At 52.8% G+C, this 16,522-nt stretch overlaps 2 protein-coding genes and 3 pseudogenes across 2 annotated transcripts; 4 read left to right on the top strand and 1 right to left on the bottom strand.

The window, feature by feature from the left end:
- Nucleotides 1–755: 755 nt before the first annotated feature.
- Nucleotides 756–1,070, bottom strand: LOC128091349 (feather keratin 1-like). The gene has a single exon (XM_052704411.1). The coding sequence runs from the start codon at nucleotides 1,056–1,058 to the stop codon at nucleotides 756–758; it is 303 nt and encodes a 100-aa protein (XP_052560371.1). The 5' UTR covers nucleotides 1,059–1,070.
- Nucleotides 1,071–4,225: 3,155 nt separating this feature from the next.
- On the top strand, nucleotides 4,226–4,874 carry LOC128091342 (feather keratin 1-like; annotated as a pseudogene).
- Nucleotides 4,875–7,141: 2,267 nt separating this feature from the next.
- On the top strand, nucleotides 7,142–7,438 carry LOC128091325 (feather keratin 1-like). Its single transcript, XM_052704399.1, has one exon. The coding sequence runs from the start codon at nucleotides 7,142–7,144 to the stop codon at nucleotides 7,436–7,438; it is 297 nt and encodes a 98-aa protein (XP_052560359.1).
- Nucleotides 7,439–10,172: 2,734 nt separating this feature from the next.
- Nucleotides 10,173–10,856, top strand: LOC128091415 (feather keratin 1-like; annotated as a pseudogene).
- A 3,849-nt stretch (nucleotides 10,857–14,705) lies between these two features.
- LOC128091317 (feather keratin 1-like) lies at nucleotides 14,706–15,392 on the top strand (annotated as a pseudogene).
- The last annotated feature ends 1,130 nt before the right edge of the window (nucleotides 15,393–16,522 follow it).

The raw sequence follows: 16,522 nt of genomic DNA, 5'->3' as shown, positions 1-16,522 counted from the left end.
TGAAAATATGGGCAGAGTTCCCTGTCTGACAGCTGTACCTGAGTGTGCTTGAGCGGGACAGTAGGACAGCGTGGTCACTACGAATTCTTTGACAGGTAAAGGATTCTGTGTCTGTGGTTTTTTGGTCATTATAGGAGAATCCTGCTGGGGTGTGCTGCCATGGAGAGGTTGTTTCAGTGGACATGGGCAGAAGGGCGTTGGTGTGCCCAAGAGTTTGTGTGGGCAAGCATAGATGTTGCGTGATGGGCTGGAAGCCCAGTCGCTGCCCTAACTGTTCTTGCTGGTACCATTAGTGGCAGGGGAGGTCATGGAGCCCCCTTGGTCCCATCCTAATGGCCTCTTGAGCCGTGTCTTTCGAATGGGAGAAGTGTGAAGAGCATTTGCTGAAGAAAGGATGGAGAGAATTGTGAGGCTGGTGTGCAAGAGAACTTTATTGAGGAAAATACATGAAAGGAAGGAGCATGAAGACTGAAAGCCATGGCCTTAAGTGCATGTAGCATGACCATCAGCATCACTGTAGAGAAAGAAAAGGATTTAGAGAAGTACGTTCAAGATATTAAATTTTTCAGAGGCCCTCCTTGTAAGCAGTGTTGTCAGGTCCCGTTCCCTGCTTGCTTCATTGTTACGACGAATGAAGAGCCATGGTTGAAGAGGTGCTGATGCCATGTGCTGTCAGTGACCCAGAGGTGCGTGGTCAGTGCGTGAGGCGCGTTGCAGGGTGCAGGTGTTTGGTGTCAGGGTGTGGGCGCAGGCCCTTAGCAGGGGTAGCGGGCTCTCCCGCCGTTGAAGCAGCCCAGGCCTCCGAAGCCGAAGCCGCCGGAGGAGATGGACACTCCCTGGGCGTCGAGGGCGCTGCCCACGGCAGCTGATGCGGAGGATCCGACGGCGGTGCTCTGGGGGAAGGAGCTGAGGATGGGTCCCGGCAGGGTGACCACGACGGTGGAGGGCTGGATGACGACTTGGGAGTCCTGGCACTGCCTGACACAGGGCTCGTTGCAGCTGTTAGCCAGCGGGGTGGGTCCCCCACTGCAGGGGCGGCAGAGGTCGTAGCAGGACATGGCTGTGGGGTGGAGGGTCTCTGGAAGAGAAGGGATTGGGTGAGTGCAGGGTTTTGAGGGGTTGAATAGAGGTTGCGGTGGTACATACAGTTCTGTCACGCATGACGTGTGGTTGGAAGGACTGCTGAGATTGGGGGCAGAGGGGTTGTGCAGAGCTGGGCCGGGTGGGCTATGAGAAGAAAAGGGATGGGTTTGCGGGCTCACCTGGAAGAGCAGAGATGAGAAGGCTTCAGGAGATTGGTGTGAGGGATCGAGGCACAGAGCTTACTTTTATGCTGCTCTGCTAGTGCCTGAGGGGTTGGAATCTGCCTCAGCACGTGGCGGCATTGTGCAATGAGCTGCTATTGCATCACATGGTGTTGCACATGATGTGGAGCATGTTGTTCTTGCAGCAAGTCTGCCTTTTTACATCCTTCTCTCGACGACGTGTCCAGTTGGCATGGCGGTACCTTTCAAGTGAGAATATTGGAGGCCAAGGGAGTGATCTTGCACATTCATGTCATGGCACGTTGAGGAAGTGGCCAACGCACAGAAAAGGAGCAGTGTTGTCTGTGAGGTCATTGCTTGGCACTTTTGCTGTATGGTTTGTGTCTTTGTTCTTAGAGGAGTTGCCAATTCCAGGCAACCGTGGAAGCATGGTTTAATGTTCTACGTATCCATGTTTGATGATGATGGCACTTCCTTTTCTGAGATGATTACCCATCTATTTCAGCAAGCGAACCTAATAGGCATAATTTCTAAGGACATCATTTTTTTTTTTCATACTGTTTTTCTCCGTATCCTTTTGGAGAGAATGTTGAGAACATATATAGACAAAGATGTAACGTGTTGAGGGCTGACTGTATCCTGGGGTGATCAGGACCAGCACTACCTGTGGGAGAGGGTAGGGCTGTACCTTGCTGCTCTACACTGCTGCAGCCTCAGCTCGAATACTGTGTTCTGTTTTGACTTAAACAATACAAGAAGCACATAAAACTATTAGTGAGCTTCAAATTGCAGCCTGTGTAGTGGTGTATGTTTTGGTGGAACTGAAGTTCCTTGGCTGAACAAACAAGGAGGCACAGGAGGCTGAGGTGAGTCCTCACAGCTCCTCAAAGGGTAGAGGAGGGGCAGCACTGATCTCTAGTCTTTGGTGACAGGGACAGTGCCTGAAGAAATGGCATGGATCTGCATCATGGGGGGGGTTAGAGAAAGATTCTGCCCCAGAGGGCAATATGCATGGGACTGGCTTTCCATTGCAGTGCACAAGCACTAAAGCTGCTGGAGTTCAAGAGGCATTTGGACAGTGCTTTCAGATCTACCATTTAACAATTAAGGACTCGTGAACTCATGAGTTGGATTCAGTTATTGTTGTGGATCCCTTCCAATACCCTTGGGTATTCTCTGATTCCACTGCATTCGTTCCCTCCCTGAGATCATTGCAGCTTGTCAGCCAGCCTTTATCTCTTGTCTTTCCCTCTGGGTGTGCTCCATGGCTGGCTGGATGCCCTTTGTTCTTAAAAGGCTGTAGCTGGGAGAAAGGAGGCTGCCTGTTTTGTGCCGTGCCTGCTTAGAGCTCTCCTTAGAGCTGTCCTGCTTGAGCCCCTCCTTGGAGCTATCCAAGTAGGCAGGGGAGGGCTGTTTGTGAGAGCAGGACGCTGTCCTTTCACAAGCTCTGTGGTGTCAGGACTCCTGCCATGCTGCCCAAATAGTGGCACTCGTCACTGCATTGAAATGCCCTTTTCTAGGGGGAAATCACGCACATTCAGTGTGGAGGTGTGGTGGCACACTGCTAGACAGGGGTCTGCTAGGATGATTGGTGAGATTTGGGATGAGATTTGAGGGTGACAAGAGGCAGAGGGTGAGTCAGAAAGGGCAGGCTAATGAATCACAGCGGGCTGTTTTTATGGGGTGTAGCTTTACTGGTCAACAGAGTGAGTGTTTTCCAGGTTGTCGTAGAAGTGAAAGCCGCTTGGTTTTGAGGATAACAGGAGAGCAGTGCATAGGTCCGATGAACCTGTTGGGTTGCACTTTGAGTTGTTTTTGCTGACTATCTTAGAAAGGTAGTGGTAATGAGAAATGGCTTTTGAAAACTGGAGGAGACTCAACCAAGGCGCCTGTTTTCCAGGCTGTTCTACAAAAGTATCATGCGTGATGGTGAGGAAGACGGAGAAGCTGTTAAGACTGAAGGGCTGTGCCCACTAATGCAGCGGGTCCTGGCTGATGTCCTTGACCTTGGTAACCAGGGTCAGGTCCTGCCCTTCATCCCCTCTTGGAATTTGCAGCATGCGTGCATGCAGCTGCTGTCTGAAATGTCCAGATCCTATTCCTGACCATCATACACTGTTCAGAGAAAGAGCCTCATCATCTACACATTGCTCCATGATGAGACACCAAACACCATGAGTCAACAGCCTTTCCTCTTCACATATCTTGGAGTCCTGCTCACCCCAAACTCTCAGAAATGTCATGGCCTCTCATAAATATCAACAGATAGTTCAAGGGTGTCTCATCAAGCAATGCATCAATCAAAGCCCAAGCTGCAAACATAATGGTTGCAGCAAAGGGGAGCACTACAGAGTGCCAAAAGGAATGCCTTGGGATCATGGAAGGACTCTGCCTGCATTATGATGGTTGCAAATAGATGATCATTGAGGACTCTTCCAACCCAACTCCCATCTGTGATGCACACTATAACTCCCAATGCCACTAGAACTGCCAACTCCAAACTAGACCTGCAAGGACAACAGCCTCACCTTCAAAACAGTCCTCCACTGCCTCTGAGGACTGCCACCCATCAGGTAATTACTGACAGCCTCCATTCTCACACACAGCCTCTTAATGCATGAGGACAAAAAGAAACCAATGTGGAATAGCCAGTAAGAGAGGTAAAGACAAAACACTGGACTCCTCCTTCCAAAGGAGATGCAAACTACACGGCAGGAATGCCGAGCAATATCTCACCAAAACCAATGCCTACCTGCTGCACGTGAGCCAAATCATCTGCACACACTGACGTGCACGTTCTAGAGCAGCTCCTTGCCTACAGTACTTTCATTTGAAACTGCTGGCAGGGTCAAATGCCATTTGTCCCACAGAAGAAAATTTAGAGGAAGCAAAGTGAGAAGGCAAACACACCCCAGCTCATGATTGACCGAACTCTGGCATGCAACAGCAGCTCACTGCACAACGCTGCCATGCGCAGAGGCTCTCTCCAAGCCCTCAGGCACTCACACAGCAGCATAAAAGCCGGCCCTGTGCCTCGCTTCCTCACACCACTCTCCTGACACCTTCTCTGCAAACCTCCAGGTGAGACTGAACCTTCAACTGCCCTCCTTTTCCCAACCTGGCCAAACTCTCCATTCCCCTCTGCCCCCAAACTCTGCAGCCCTTCCAGCTCCTCTCTGTCATGCTCCCCACAACTCAAAACGAGGCGCTTCGCTGTCTGGGAACCCAACGGCTTTGCTTCCCTCACCTCTTAACACCCTGCACTCACCCAACGCCCTCTCTTGCAGAGACCCTCCACCCACAGCCATGTCCTGCTACGACCTCTGCCGCCCCTGCAGTGGGGGACCCACCCCGCTGGCTAACAGCTGCAACGAGCCCTGTGTCAGGCAGTGCCAGGACTCCCAAGTCGTCATCCAGCCCTCCACCGTCGTGGTCACCCTGCCGGGACCCATCCTCAGCTCCTTCCCCCAGAGCACCGCCGTCGGATCCTCCGCATCAGCTGCCGTGGGCAGCGCCCTCGACGCCCAGGGAGTGTCCATCTCCTCCGGCGGCTTCGGCTTCGGAGGCCTGGGCTGCTTCAACGGCGGGAGAGCCCGCTACCCCTGCTAAGGGCCTGCGCCCACACCCTGACACCAAACACCTGCACCCTGCAACGCGCCTCGCGCACTGAGCTCACGTCTCCGTCTCACCCATGGCACAAGGCCACACCAGCCATGGCTCTTCTTTTCATGGCACAAAACAAGCAAGCAGGGAACAGCCTCAGAACAGGCCGTCTGCAATCATGAGGGCACTTACTTCCTTCTGTCTTTGCACCTTACATCGTCAGCTTTCCACTTGATGATCACCAAGTGGATCCTTCCTTTCAGTGCGTTTTCCTCAATAAAGTTCTCATGCATGCCAGCAGAAGATTCCTCCTCTTCATTCCTTTGCTTAATGCCCTTTCCACTTCACCCACTACAAAGACATGGCTCTAGAAATGAACGTGTTGGGCCCAAAAGGGCCCCACGACCTCCTCTTGCAACCACGTCACCTTGTCAACAAGAGCACTGGTGGTTGGCAGATGGCATTCTGCTCATCACATATTATCTTCTACAAAGAAAGGGAAATAGTCCAATTGCACTGCTCAAGTGCAGTCAGGAATAGCAGGCTGTCCAAAGTCAGCTCCAGTCCCATCACCCTGGCTTTTCATGAAGATACTGAACAGCATTGGCCTCACTTCCTCATCTTGGCTTATACAGCTATCAAATCACCACATCACTACTCTGCGTCACTCGCCTCAGACCACCAGACCCCTGTGTTCAGCCACTTAATAGTCCACCTCAGCGTCCATTTACCTGACTAGATCACAGATTGTGTGTCTACCAGCACATCATGTGAGGAAGCCTCCCAGCGTTTCCTAATGGCAAAGTCATCAAGTGTCCCTGCAGCCCCTCATGCACAAAGCTGGACACGTTACTGAAAAAGAAACTCAGGTGGGGCTGTACATCCGTGCTCTCTATTCCCATCACATCCTATCCACTCCGTGCTCGGCAGTACTTTCAGCAAGGATTTCCTTCACCTCCTTCCCACTGACTAATGTCAGGCCAACCAGCATGCGGAGCCTCACACCTTCCTTCTCCAGTTCTTGAAGACAGGAGTGGGATGAAGCTCTCCCCGTTTTCTGGATCATCTCCTCATTATTGTGTCCTGTCTAAGATAACTGCCATCAGTGCAAACAAGACATCAGATTGGACCCTCATTAAACTTTGTGCCATTGGCGATTGCCCAGCCCCCTGGTCTCTCAAGAGCTCTCCCAAGGCCTCCCTAATACTGAGAGAGTCAGCAGCTCATCCCTAGTCAGGATCATCCAAAAACTTCTTGATTTGCATGCATTTGACTCCTGCATCCAGATCATTTAGTAAGACATGGAAGAGAACAGATCCAAACATGCAGCTCTGGGTAATCTGACACCAGACTGGTCACCTGCCTGATGGAACCAAATCTAAAAAAGCCTCTGACTTGGACTTGGGAGCCACCCGTTCACACAACCTATGATGAATTTTTGTAGATCCACGCTGGAGATTTTCTCCAGGAGAATCTGGTGGGAAACATTAAGAATAACTTTGATGAAGATGACAGAAATTACGCCCAATAGGTTCCCTTGGGGAATGACATGGGCATTCATCTCAGAAAGGGAAGTGCCATGATTTCAAAACCAGGATACCTAGAATGCCCAGAGCAGGCTTCCAAGGAGATCTGGAATTGGCAACTCCTCTAACAACAAAGACACAAAGCAGAGTGCACAAAGGCCAATGACCTCAATGTCAACACTGCTCCCATTCTGTGCTTTGGCCACTACTTCCGCGTGCCCTGACTCGAATATGCAAGAACACTCCAACATTCTCACTTGAAAGGTTGCTGTCAGAAGGACACGTCCTCAAGAGAAGGACGCAAAGAGGCAGAGTTGCCGGAAGAAGAACACACATCCCATGACTGGCAACACCAGGTGATGCAAGAGCTGCACCCTGCACAGCGCTGCCATGCGCAGAGGCTCTCTCCAAGCCCTCAGGCACTCACACAGCAGCATAAAAGCTGGCCCTGGGCCTTGCTCCCTCACACCACTCTCCTGAAAACCTTCTCCTCTGCAAACCTCCAGGTGAGCCTGAACCCCTTGCTGCCTTTCTTTGGTAACACCACCTCGCCAAACTCTCCATTCCTTGCTCTACCACCGAACTCTGCAACCCTTCCACCTCCTCTCTTCCTCTCTGTCATGCTCCCCACAACCCCAAATCAAGCCACCCAGCTGCCTGAGAACCCAACGCCATTGCTTCACTCACCCCTTAACACCCTCCGCTCACCCAACACCCTCTCTTGCAGAGACCCTCCACCCCACAGCCATGTCCTGCTACAACCTCTGCCGCCCCTGCGGACCCACCCCGCTGGCTAACAGCTGCAACGAGCCCTGTGTCAGGCAGTGCCAGGACTCCCAAGTCGTCATCCAGCCTCCTGCCGTGCTGGTCACCCTGCCGGGACCCATCCTCACCTCCTTCCCCCAGAGCACCGCCGTCGGATCCTCCGCATCAGCTGCCGTGGGCAGCGCCCTCGACGCCCAGGGAGTGTCCATCTCCTCCGGCGGCTTCGGCTTCGGAGGCCTGGGCTGCTTCAACGGCGGGAGAGCCCGCTACCCCTGCTAAGGGCCTGCGCCCACACCCTGACACCAAACACCTGCACCCTGCAACGCGCCTCACGCACTGACCAGGCACCTCTGGGTCACTGACAGCACATGGCATCAGCACCTCTTCAACCATGGCTCGTCATTCCTCGTAACAAAGAAGCAAGCAGGGAACGGGACCTGACAACACTGCTTACAAGGAGGGCCTCTGAAAAATTTAATATCTTGAACGTACTTCTCTAAATCCTTTTCTTTCTCTACAGATGCTGATGGTCATGCTACATGCACTTAAGGCCATGGCTTTCAGTCTTCGTGCTCCTTCCTTTCATGTATTTTCCTCAATAAAGTTCTCTTGCACACCAGCCTCACAATTCTCTCCATCCTTTCTTCAACAAATGCTCTTCACACTTCTCCCATTCAAAAGACACGGCTCAAGAGGCCATTAGGATGGGACCAAGGGGGCTCCATGACCTCCCCTGCCACAAATGGTACCAGCAAGGACAGTTGGGGCAGCGACTGGGCTTCCAGCCCATCACGCAACATCTATGCTTGCACACACAAACTCTTGGGCACACCAACGCCCTTCTGCCCATGTCCACTGAAACAACTTCTCCATGGCAGCACACCCCAGCAGAATTCTCCTATAATGACCAAAAAACCACAGACACAGAATCCTTTACCTGTCAAAGAATTTGTAGTGACCACGCTGTCCTACTGTCCCGCTCAAGCACACTCAGGTACAGCTGTCAGACAGGGAACTCTGCCCATATTTTCAGTACCTCAAAGGACAGGGACTACACCAATTATTCTGCTGGGTAACCTGTTCCACCCCTTGCCCCCCTCACACTGGGAAAAGCTTCCTTTCTCTTCCAAGGAAGGTTCAAATTCAGTGCTGTCCACTGTCCTTTCTTCTGGCAGCAGACGGTCATGCAAAAGGGCTGGCTCTCTTCTCATCCTTCCCTAACATCTGGGATTTATACGCAAGGACAAGATCTACCAAGAGTATCCTTGTGTCCCGACTCAAAACTGCCTGCTGTCTCAGCTTCTCCACATCGTAAGGAAGCTCCAGGCCCATCAGCACTGGGGAAACCCTGCACTGGAGCTGCTCCACCATAGCCATGTCTGTCTTCCACCTGGGAAACTTAAACTTGAACCACCTGCACTAAACAGAAATAAAAGAGTGCATCCTCCAGCGTGCTAGCGATGCACTTCCCAACGGCCTTCTGGAGAACGATGAACTCTTTTGTCACACGGCTGCGTTGTTGCCCTACCATCACCTTGCTCGCCAACAGCAAAACCCAGGTCCTTCACAGCAAAGCTGGCTGCCACCCTCTCATTTCCATTGCTCCCTGTTACTGCTTCCCATCTGCACGACTTCACTTTCCTCTCCTGCTGCCTCTGGATGTCCCTCTGTGACACACAACCCAGCCTCTCCACATCCTTCACAAACGAGGACTATTCACCTGGGCCATCTGCTGCTCCTTCCCATCTTCTACCATTTGCAAACTCACTGGGATCTCTACCATCGCCCAGCTTTCTAATGCAGGCGCTGAACAGTGCTGGCCTTACTACCGAGCCTTGACACAATCGGGGCACTTCACCACACCGCTGCATTCAGCCACATTCAAGCCCACCCCTGCGTCCTCTTTGACAGTTTCTCTGGGATCGCGCCATGGGAGGAAGCCTCAATGCCTTTACTAAAGGCAAGGCAATCAACTGTCACGGCCCCCCGTCATCCACCAGGCACATCACTTCAGTGTAGAGGAAACTGAGGTGGCTGTGTAAACCCACTGCCTTCTGCGAGGATTGCCTTCACCTCCTCCCCACTGACTAACATCAGGTCAACCAGCCTGAAGTTCCGCTAAACTTCCTTCTTCATTTCTTGAACGCAGGAGGGAGATGAGTCTCTTCCATTCTTCAGGAATCACTCCGATTCACCAGGACCTTACAGGGTCAACTGAAAAGGGCCTTACAAAGACATCAGGCACGTCCCTCAGCATCTGTGGGAGAAACTTGTCAGGTCCTGTACACTTTTGCACACCCAGGAGCACAACTTCTTCATTTGACCCAGCAACCGGCAGCATGCATCTTTCCCACATCCCACCGGGCAGCACAAAGGGAACTCCAGATGGCACTGTGTCAGACCAAAGCCCAGGCTTCCATCTGAATGATCCCCAATAAGGGTGGCATAGAGAGAGGACACTGGGACCTTTCTGGGACTAAGGCAGTACTCCCAACTCCAAAAGCCCTGTCAGCTCTGACACAGCCCCACACGGTCAGCATCCTGCTCTGGTTGTCCACCCCAGGCGCACAGCAGGCAGCCTCCTTTCTGCGGCTGCACCTCTGCAGGCACCAGGGGCAGCAGACACCTGAGCAGGCAGAGCTCCCAGGGGGAGAGGGATATGGGCTGAAGACTGCTTTGTCACGTGGGACAAAGGCAAGGAAGGAGGGAATGCAATTCCAGTGGCAATAAAGCCCAAGAGGCACAGAAGCCTGGACCAGCTTGACAAGGATGCCAGGACATGGTGTACACACCTCACAACACAGCCACAAACCACCACCACAAGTGCCACACGGTGACCTCACTCCTGATACCCACCCACCACTCACACTTTCAGCACGTATGGACTCAAATACCAGTCCCACGTGAACACTGCCAACAGGGTCAAAGGAATAAATCCACAAGAGAAGGAAATGAAAAGGCAGCATTTGTGGAAGACAAAAACACATCGTGTCATCACTGGTCAAGCATTGGCATGCAAGAGCTGTTCGCTGCACGCAATGCTGCCATGCGCAGAGGCTCTCTCCAAGCCCTCAGGCACTCACACAGCAGCATAAAAGCCGGCCCTGGGCCTCGCTCCCTCACACCACTCTCCTGACACCTTCTCCTCTGCAAGCCTCCAGGTGAGCCTGAACCCCTTGCTGCCTTTCTTTCGCCACCCCACCTGGCCAAACTCTCCATATCTTGCTCTGCCCCCAGACTCTGCAACCCTTCCACCTCCTCTCTGTCATGCTCCCCACAACTCCAAACCAGGCCTCCCCGTTGACTGAGAACCCAACGCCATTGCTTCACTCACCCCTTAACACCCTCCGCTCACCCAACACCCTCTCTTGCAGAGACCCTCCACCCCACAGCCATGTCCTGCTACAACCTCTGCCGCCCCTGCAGTGGGGGACCCACCCCGCTGGCTAACAGCTGCAACGAGCCCTGTGTCAGGCAGTGCCAGGACTCCCAAGTCGTCATCCAGCCTCCTGCCGTGCTGGTCACCCTGCCGGGACCCATCCTCAGCTCCTTCCCCCAGAGCACCGCCGTCGGATCCTCCGCATCAGCTGCCGTGGGCAGCGCCCTCGACGCCCAGGGAGTGTCCATCTCCTCCGGCGGCTTCGGCTTCGGAGGCCTGGGCTGCTTCAACGGCGGGAGAGCCCGCTACCCCTGCTAAGGGCCTGCGCCCACACCCTGACACCAAACACCTGCACCCTGCAACGCGCCTCACGCACTGACCAGGCAGCTCTGGGTCACTGATGCCACATCAGCTCACCAGCTATGGCTCTTCTTTTCAGGGCATGAAACTGGGAAGCATGGAACAGCATCAGACCAGGCTGCCTGGAAACATGACCGCTTAAACTTTCCTCTGTCCTTGCACTGGAAATTGTGCTCCTTCCACTTGGCGATCACCAAGTGGATCCTTCCTTTTAGTGTCTCTCCCTCAATAAAGTTCTCTTGCACGTCAGCCTCAGATTCCTCCTCTTCATTGCTTTGCACAATGCCCTTTCCACTTCACCCACTACAAAGACACGGCTCTAGAAACCATCAGGTCTGCTACAAAAGGGCCCCAACACCTCCTCTTGCACCCGTGCCTCCAACAAGAGCTTTGGTGCCTAGCACATGGCCTTCAACACATAATACATTATCTACTCCTACACTAATCAAGTCGTGGCCACATTGACGCTCTTCTGCCCATGCTCTCTCATACAACACCTCTGGGTCAGCACACACTTGATTCCTTTTCCACCTGGGCAAGATTCACTCAGATTGACAACAAACATGGTCACAGAATCGTTTCTTTTTGTGCTATCGTCTTCATTTCTTACAGTGCAACAGCCCCGCTCAAGCACAGTCAGCAATAGCAGGCTGTCCACAATCACGTCCAGTCCCCGCACCCAGGCGTTTGGTGAAGACACTGAACGTCATTCTCTTCACTTCCCTTTCATTCACTTCCCCGTCTTGGCCTGGACAACTCGGAACTCACCACATCAGGTCTCTGACACTCCTCTCACACCACCAGATCCCTGCCTTCAGACACTTCTAAGAACATCTCGGCATCTACTTACCTGAGCAGTTTGCTGACAGTTTGCCTGTAAAGCATGTCATGGGAGGAAGCCTCAAAGCCATTCCTAAAGGCAAGGGCATCAAATGTCACTTCACCCCCTCATGCACGTAACTAATCACTTTACTGCTGAAAATCTGAGGTGGGCGTGCGCAACTTTGTTCTCTACTTCCAACAACTTCTGAGCCATTCTGTGCACGGCTGTACTTTCTGGGAGGATTTCCACCACCTCCTTCCCCGGGACTAACGTCAGGCCGACCAGGCTGAACTTCCATCCGTCTTCATTCTTCATTACTTTAAGATGGGAACAGCAAGAGTCTCTTACAGTTTACAGAAACCGCTTCTCATTCCACTGATCCTTCCAACATAATTGATGTCAGCATGGTCAACACACCAGACCCTCACCACTCATGGGTGCAACTCTACAGGTTCATTCAACTCATGCAGAACCTTCCTGATCTCCACAAATCCAAGAATTACACACGCCTAAAAAGAACATGAAGAAAAATTGCTCTCTTCACTACGGACAGCCCGACACACTCCATTACCATTTGGGATGCAAATACCCCACAAACAACTCAGGTCTGCAGCCCACGAGAGACTGCGTCCTCAGAGTTCACCGAGGAATTACTGAAACCCTCATTCTGAACAACAAACATATGAGTACAACTCATGCCTCCACAACGTGCTCCTTAAAAATTAAATGGTGGATCTGAAGGCATTGCCCAGCATGTCTTGAAATCCAGCAGCCATGGTGCATCTGCACTGCTTTAGGGAGCCTGTTCCATGCCCACTGCTCTCTGGTGCAGAACCACAGTTGAAAAAAGCCTTTGAGTTGGACTTGTGCGGCAACAGTTCACTCAATGCTTACTGTCTTTGCCTATGTCTGTGCTAGACGTTTTCCCCAGAATCATATGGAGAAAAACTAGGAAAATCTTGGCAGAAATCCTTAGAAATTACGCCTATTAGGATCCCTTGGGGAATGACGTGGGTATTCATTTCAGAAAGGGAAGAGCCATCTTCTCCAACCTGGGACACCCAGAATGCCCAGTCCAAGCTCCCACGGCTGTTTGCAATTGGCAGCTCCTCTAACAGCAAAGCACAAACCATATTTCACAAGTGCCAAGCCATGACCTCGCTGACTCCTTTTCTGTGCTTTGGACACAGAATCTTCCGCATCCTCTGACACCAACGTGCCAAATCCCTCCTCTGCCCTCCAGTACTCTCACTTGAAATGTGCCACCAGTGCCAAATGGACGCGTCCTCAGGTATGCACAAAGGCAGACTGTTGGAAGAGCAACTCATAACTGATGACACGCAACACTACGCGATGCAAGAGCAGCACGCAGCATGGAGAGGAGATCCTTAACAGTCCATTGGTAAGCAGGAGGAACTTACCTCCAACTACACTTGCTGCCCTCCATCACAAGGCTCTGGGCCCAGCCTCCCACCAGCTGCTTTCCGTCCACCACAAGCCCTCCACATGTCTAACCCACACTGCCTCAGCTTCTGCATGAGCGTGGCATGGGACACAGCCTCAAATCATACCATTACACAAATGCGAAACGGTGAAGGTTGGAAGGGCTCTTCACAGAATCACAGAATCACAGAATTGTAGGGGTTGGAAGGGACCTCCAGAGATCATCGAGTCCAAACCCCCTGCCAAGGCAGGTTCCCGACAGTAGGTCGCGCAGGTAGGCGTCCAGGCAGATCTTGAACATCTCCAGAGAAGGAGACTCCACCACCTCCCTGGGCAGCCAGTTCCAGTGCTCCGTCATCCTCACTGTAAAGAAGTTCTTCAGCATGTTTGTGCAGAACTTCCTATGCCGCACCATCCCTTCTGTGGGCTGACGTCCTCCCAACAGGGCCCCATCCAACCTGGCCTTGAATGAAAAACCAGGGATGAACAAGGCACAAGTTGACCAGGCAGCCTGAGCCAGGGCGTCACCAGCACCCGAGTCAAGAAGTTCTTCCTTACATCTAAACCAAATTGCTCCTCAATCCTTTAAATCCTCCTATTGCAAGCAGACCGTGTAAAAAGATGATCCCCCTCCCACCTGAAAGCTCCCTTCAAGTACTGGAAGGCCACCATCAGATCTCCCTGGAACCAACTTCTCTCCAGGCTGAACAAGACCAACTCCATCAGCCTTTCTTCACAGTAAACGCGCTCCACTCCTTTGATCTTCTCTGTGCACCTCCACTGAACCCACTGCACACAGCTTCCTCAGCATTCCGGCCTGACACCCGGAAAACAGGCCTCACTCACCTGGGCACATCCCGTTCAACAGCCTCCCTTTCTACTTTGCTCCATCTTCTCCAGAAGAGGTCATGAAGGGGCTCATGGCTGCTTCATCCATTCCCACACCCACCAATAAACGACCCCAACATCTCAACTCCACACATTTGCACTCCTCAGTCTAAAGATATCAAAACCATCATGGATGGCCCGATGCTGAAACAGCACAAAAAAGCCTGCCTCCTTGCTCCAAAACACAGTTTTCAAAGCAAAACCGGAATCAAGGTGTTGACACAGCACACCCAATGCAGAAGACAACCACTAAGCTCAAGGAAAGCAAATGCAGTAGAAGGCAGGCAGGGAGTGCAGTGCAGTGCAACTAGCAGCGTCTCAAGCCAAACGCACCTGGGAATCACAGAACAGCCCTCTAAGGATGCCTGCAATGGGGTCCGCACCTCACAAAGTGGCCACAAACACAACTGCATGAGTAGCACACTATGGCATCACTAACGAGACCACATCACTCCTCCAAAGCTTTGCACAAGCCTTCCAACATCTTCCAAGAGATGCGCCTTCCTCGTCACTCCAGTCACACCCAAAAATGCCAACAGGGTCAAGGATCAAACCCACAACACGAGGAAATGAAAAGGAAGTGTTTTGGGAAGGCAAACACACCCCACCTCATGACTGGCCAGGCTCTGGCACGCAAGAGCTGCTCACTGCACAACGCTGCCATGCGCAGAGGCTCTCTCCAAGCCCTCAGGCACTCACACAGCAGCATAAAAGCCGGCCCTGGGCCTTGCTCCCTCACACCACTCTCCTGACACCTTCTCCTCTGCAAGCCTCCAGGTGAGTCTGCACCCTGCTGCCCTCCTTCACCCACTGCACCTGGCCCAGCTCTCCACAACTCCTCTGCTCCCACCCCCTGCCTCATACCCCATACCTCGCTCGGCCTCCAAACTCTGCAACCCTTCCAGCTCCTCTCTGTCATGCTCCCCACAACCAGGCCTCCCCGCTGCCTGGGAACTCAACGCCATTGCTTCCCTCAGCTCTCAACACCCTCCGCTCACCCAACACCCTCTCTTGCAGAGACCCTCCACCCCACAGCCATGTCCTGCTACAACCTCTGCCGCCCCTGCAGTGGGGGACCCACCCCGCTGGCTAACAGCTGCAACGAGCCCTGTGTCAGGCAGTGCCAGGACTCCCAAGTCGTCATCCAGCCTCCTGCCGTCGTGGTCACCCTGCCGGGACCCATCCTCAGCTCCTTCCCCCAGAGCACCGCCGTCGGATCCTCCGCATCAGCTGCCGTGGGCAGCGCCCTCGACGCCCAGGGAGTGTCCATCTCCTCCGGCGGCTTCGGCTTCGGAGGCCTGGGCTGCTTCAACGGCGGGAGAGCCCGCTACCCCTGCTAAGGGCCTGCGCCCACACCCTGACACCAAACACCTGCACCCTGCAACGCGCCTCACGCACTGACCACGCACCTCTGGGTCACTGATGCCACCTCGGCTCACCATCTATGGCTCTTCCTTTCAGGGCACGAAACAGGGAAGCATGGAACAACATCAGATCACGCTGCCTGGAAACACGACTGTTTTAACTTTCCTCTTTCCTTGCACTTGAAATTGTGCTCTTTCCACTTGGCCATCACCAAGTGGATCCTTCTTTTTAGTGTGTTTTCCTCAATAAAGTTCTCTTGCATGTCAGCATCACATTCCTCCTCTTTCTTTCTTCGCCCAATGCCCTTTCCACTTCACCCACTACAAAGACATGGCTCTAGAAACCATCAGGTCTGTTTCAAAAAGGTCCCAATACATTGCCTCTATGAAGAAAAAGACTGTGAATATCTTTGCTCAATATCATAGAAATTATGCCTCTTCAGTACACTTCAGCAACTAAGTGGTCAATGTTCTCATAAAAGCATGTGCCATCATCTCCAAAGCAGGATACGTAGAAGGCCCAGACCAGGCTTACAGGGCTGTTTGAAGCTGGCAGCTCCTCTGACAACAGAGACACAAACCATGCTGCACAAGTGCCAAGCCATGACCTCACTGTCAACACTGCTCATTTTCTGTGCTTTGGCCACTACTTCCGCGTGCCGTGACACGAAGGTGCAACATCGCTCCTTTGGCTTCCAGCGCACTCACTTGAAAGGTGCCGCCGGTGCAACATGGGCACGTCCTCAAGAAAAGGACACAAAAAGCAGAGCTGCTGGAAAAACAACTCATAGCACATGATGCACAGCTCTACGGGATGTCAGATCAGCTTGCGTCCCAGACAAGAGACCCTTAACACTCCGCTTAGGGGTAAACACGAGCAAATGGCCTTCAACTGCACTTGCTGCCCTCCATTAGAAGGCTCTGGGCTCAGGCCTTCAGCCAGCTGCTTTCCGTCCACCTGGCTCTCCACATGTCCAACCCATGCTGGTTCAGCTTCTGGATGAGCACAGCATGGGAGACCAGCTTAAATCAGGCAATTACACAATCACACAACGGTGAAGGTTAGAAGAGAACTTAAGCACCATCCCTGCTGTGGACGGATGGGC

This window comes from Tympanuchus pallidicinctus, unplaced genomic scaffold (assembly GCF_026119805.1).
Source record: "Tympanuchus pallidicinctus isolate F22 unplaced genomic scaffold, pur_lepc_1.0 scaffold5, whole genome shotgun sequence".
Classification (NCBI taxonomy): Eukaryota; Metazoa; Chordata; class Aves; order Galliformes; family Phasianidae; genus Tympanuchus; species Tympanuchus pallidicinctus.
Note: the sequence above shows the minus strand (reverse complement) of the source record. Positions and strands in the feature narration are given on the sequence as shown.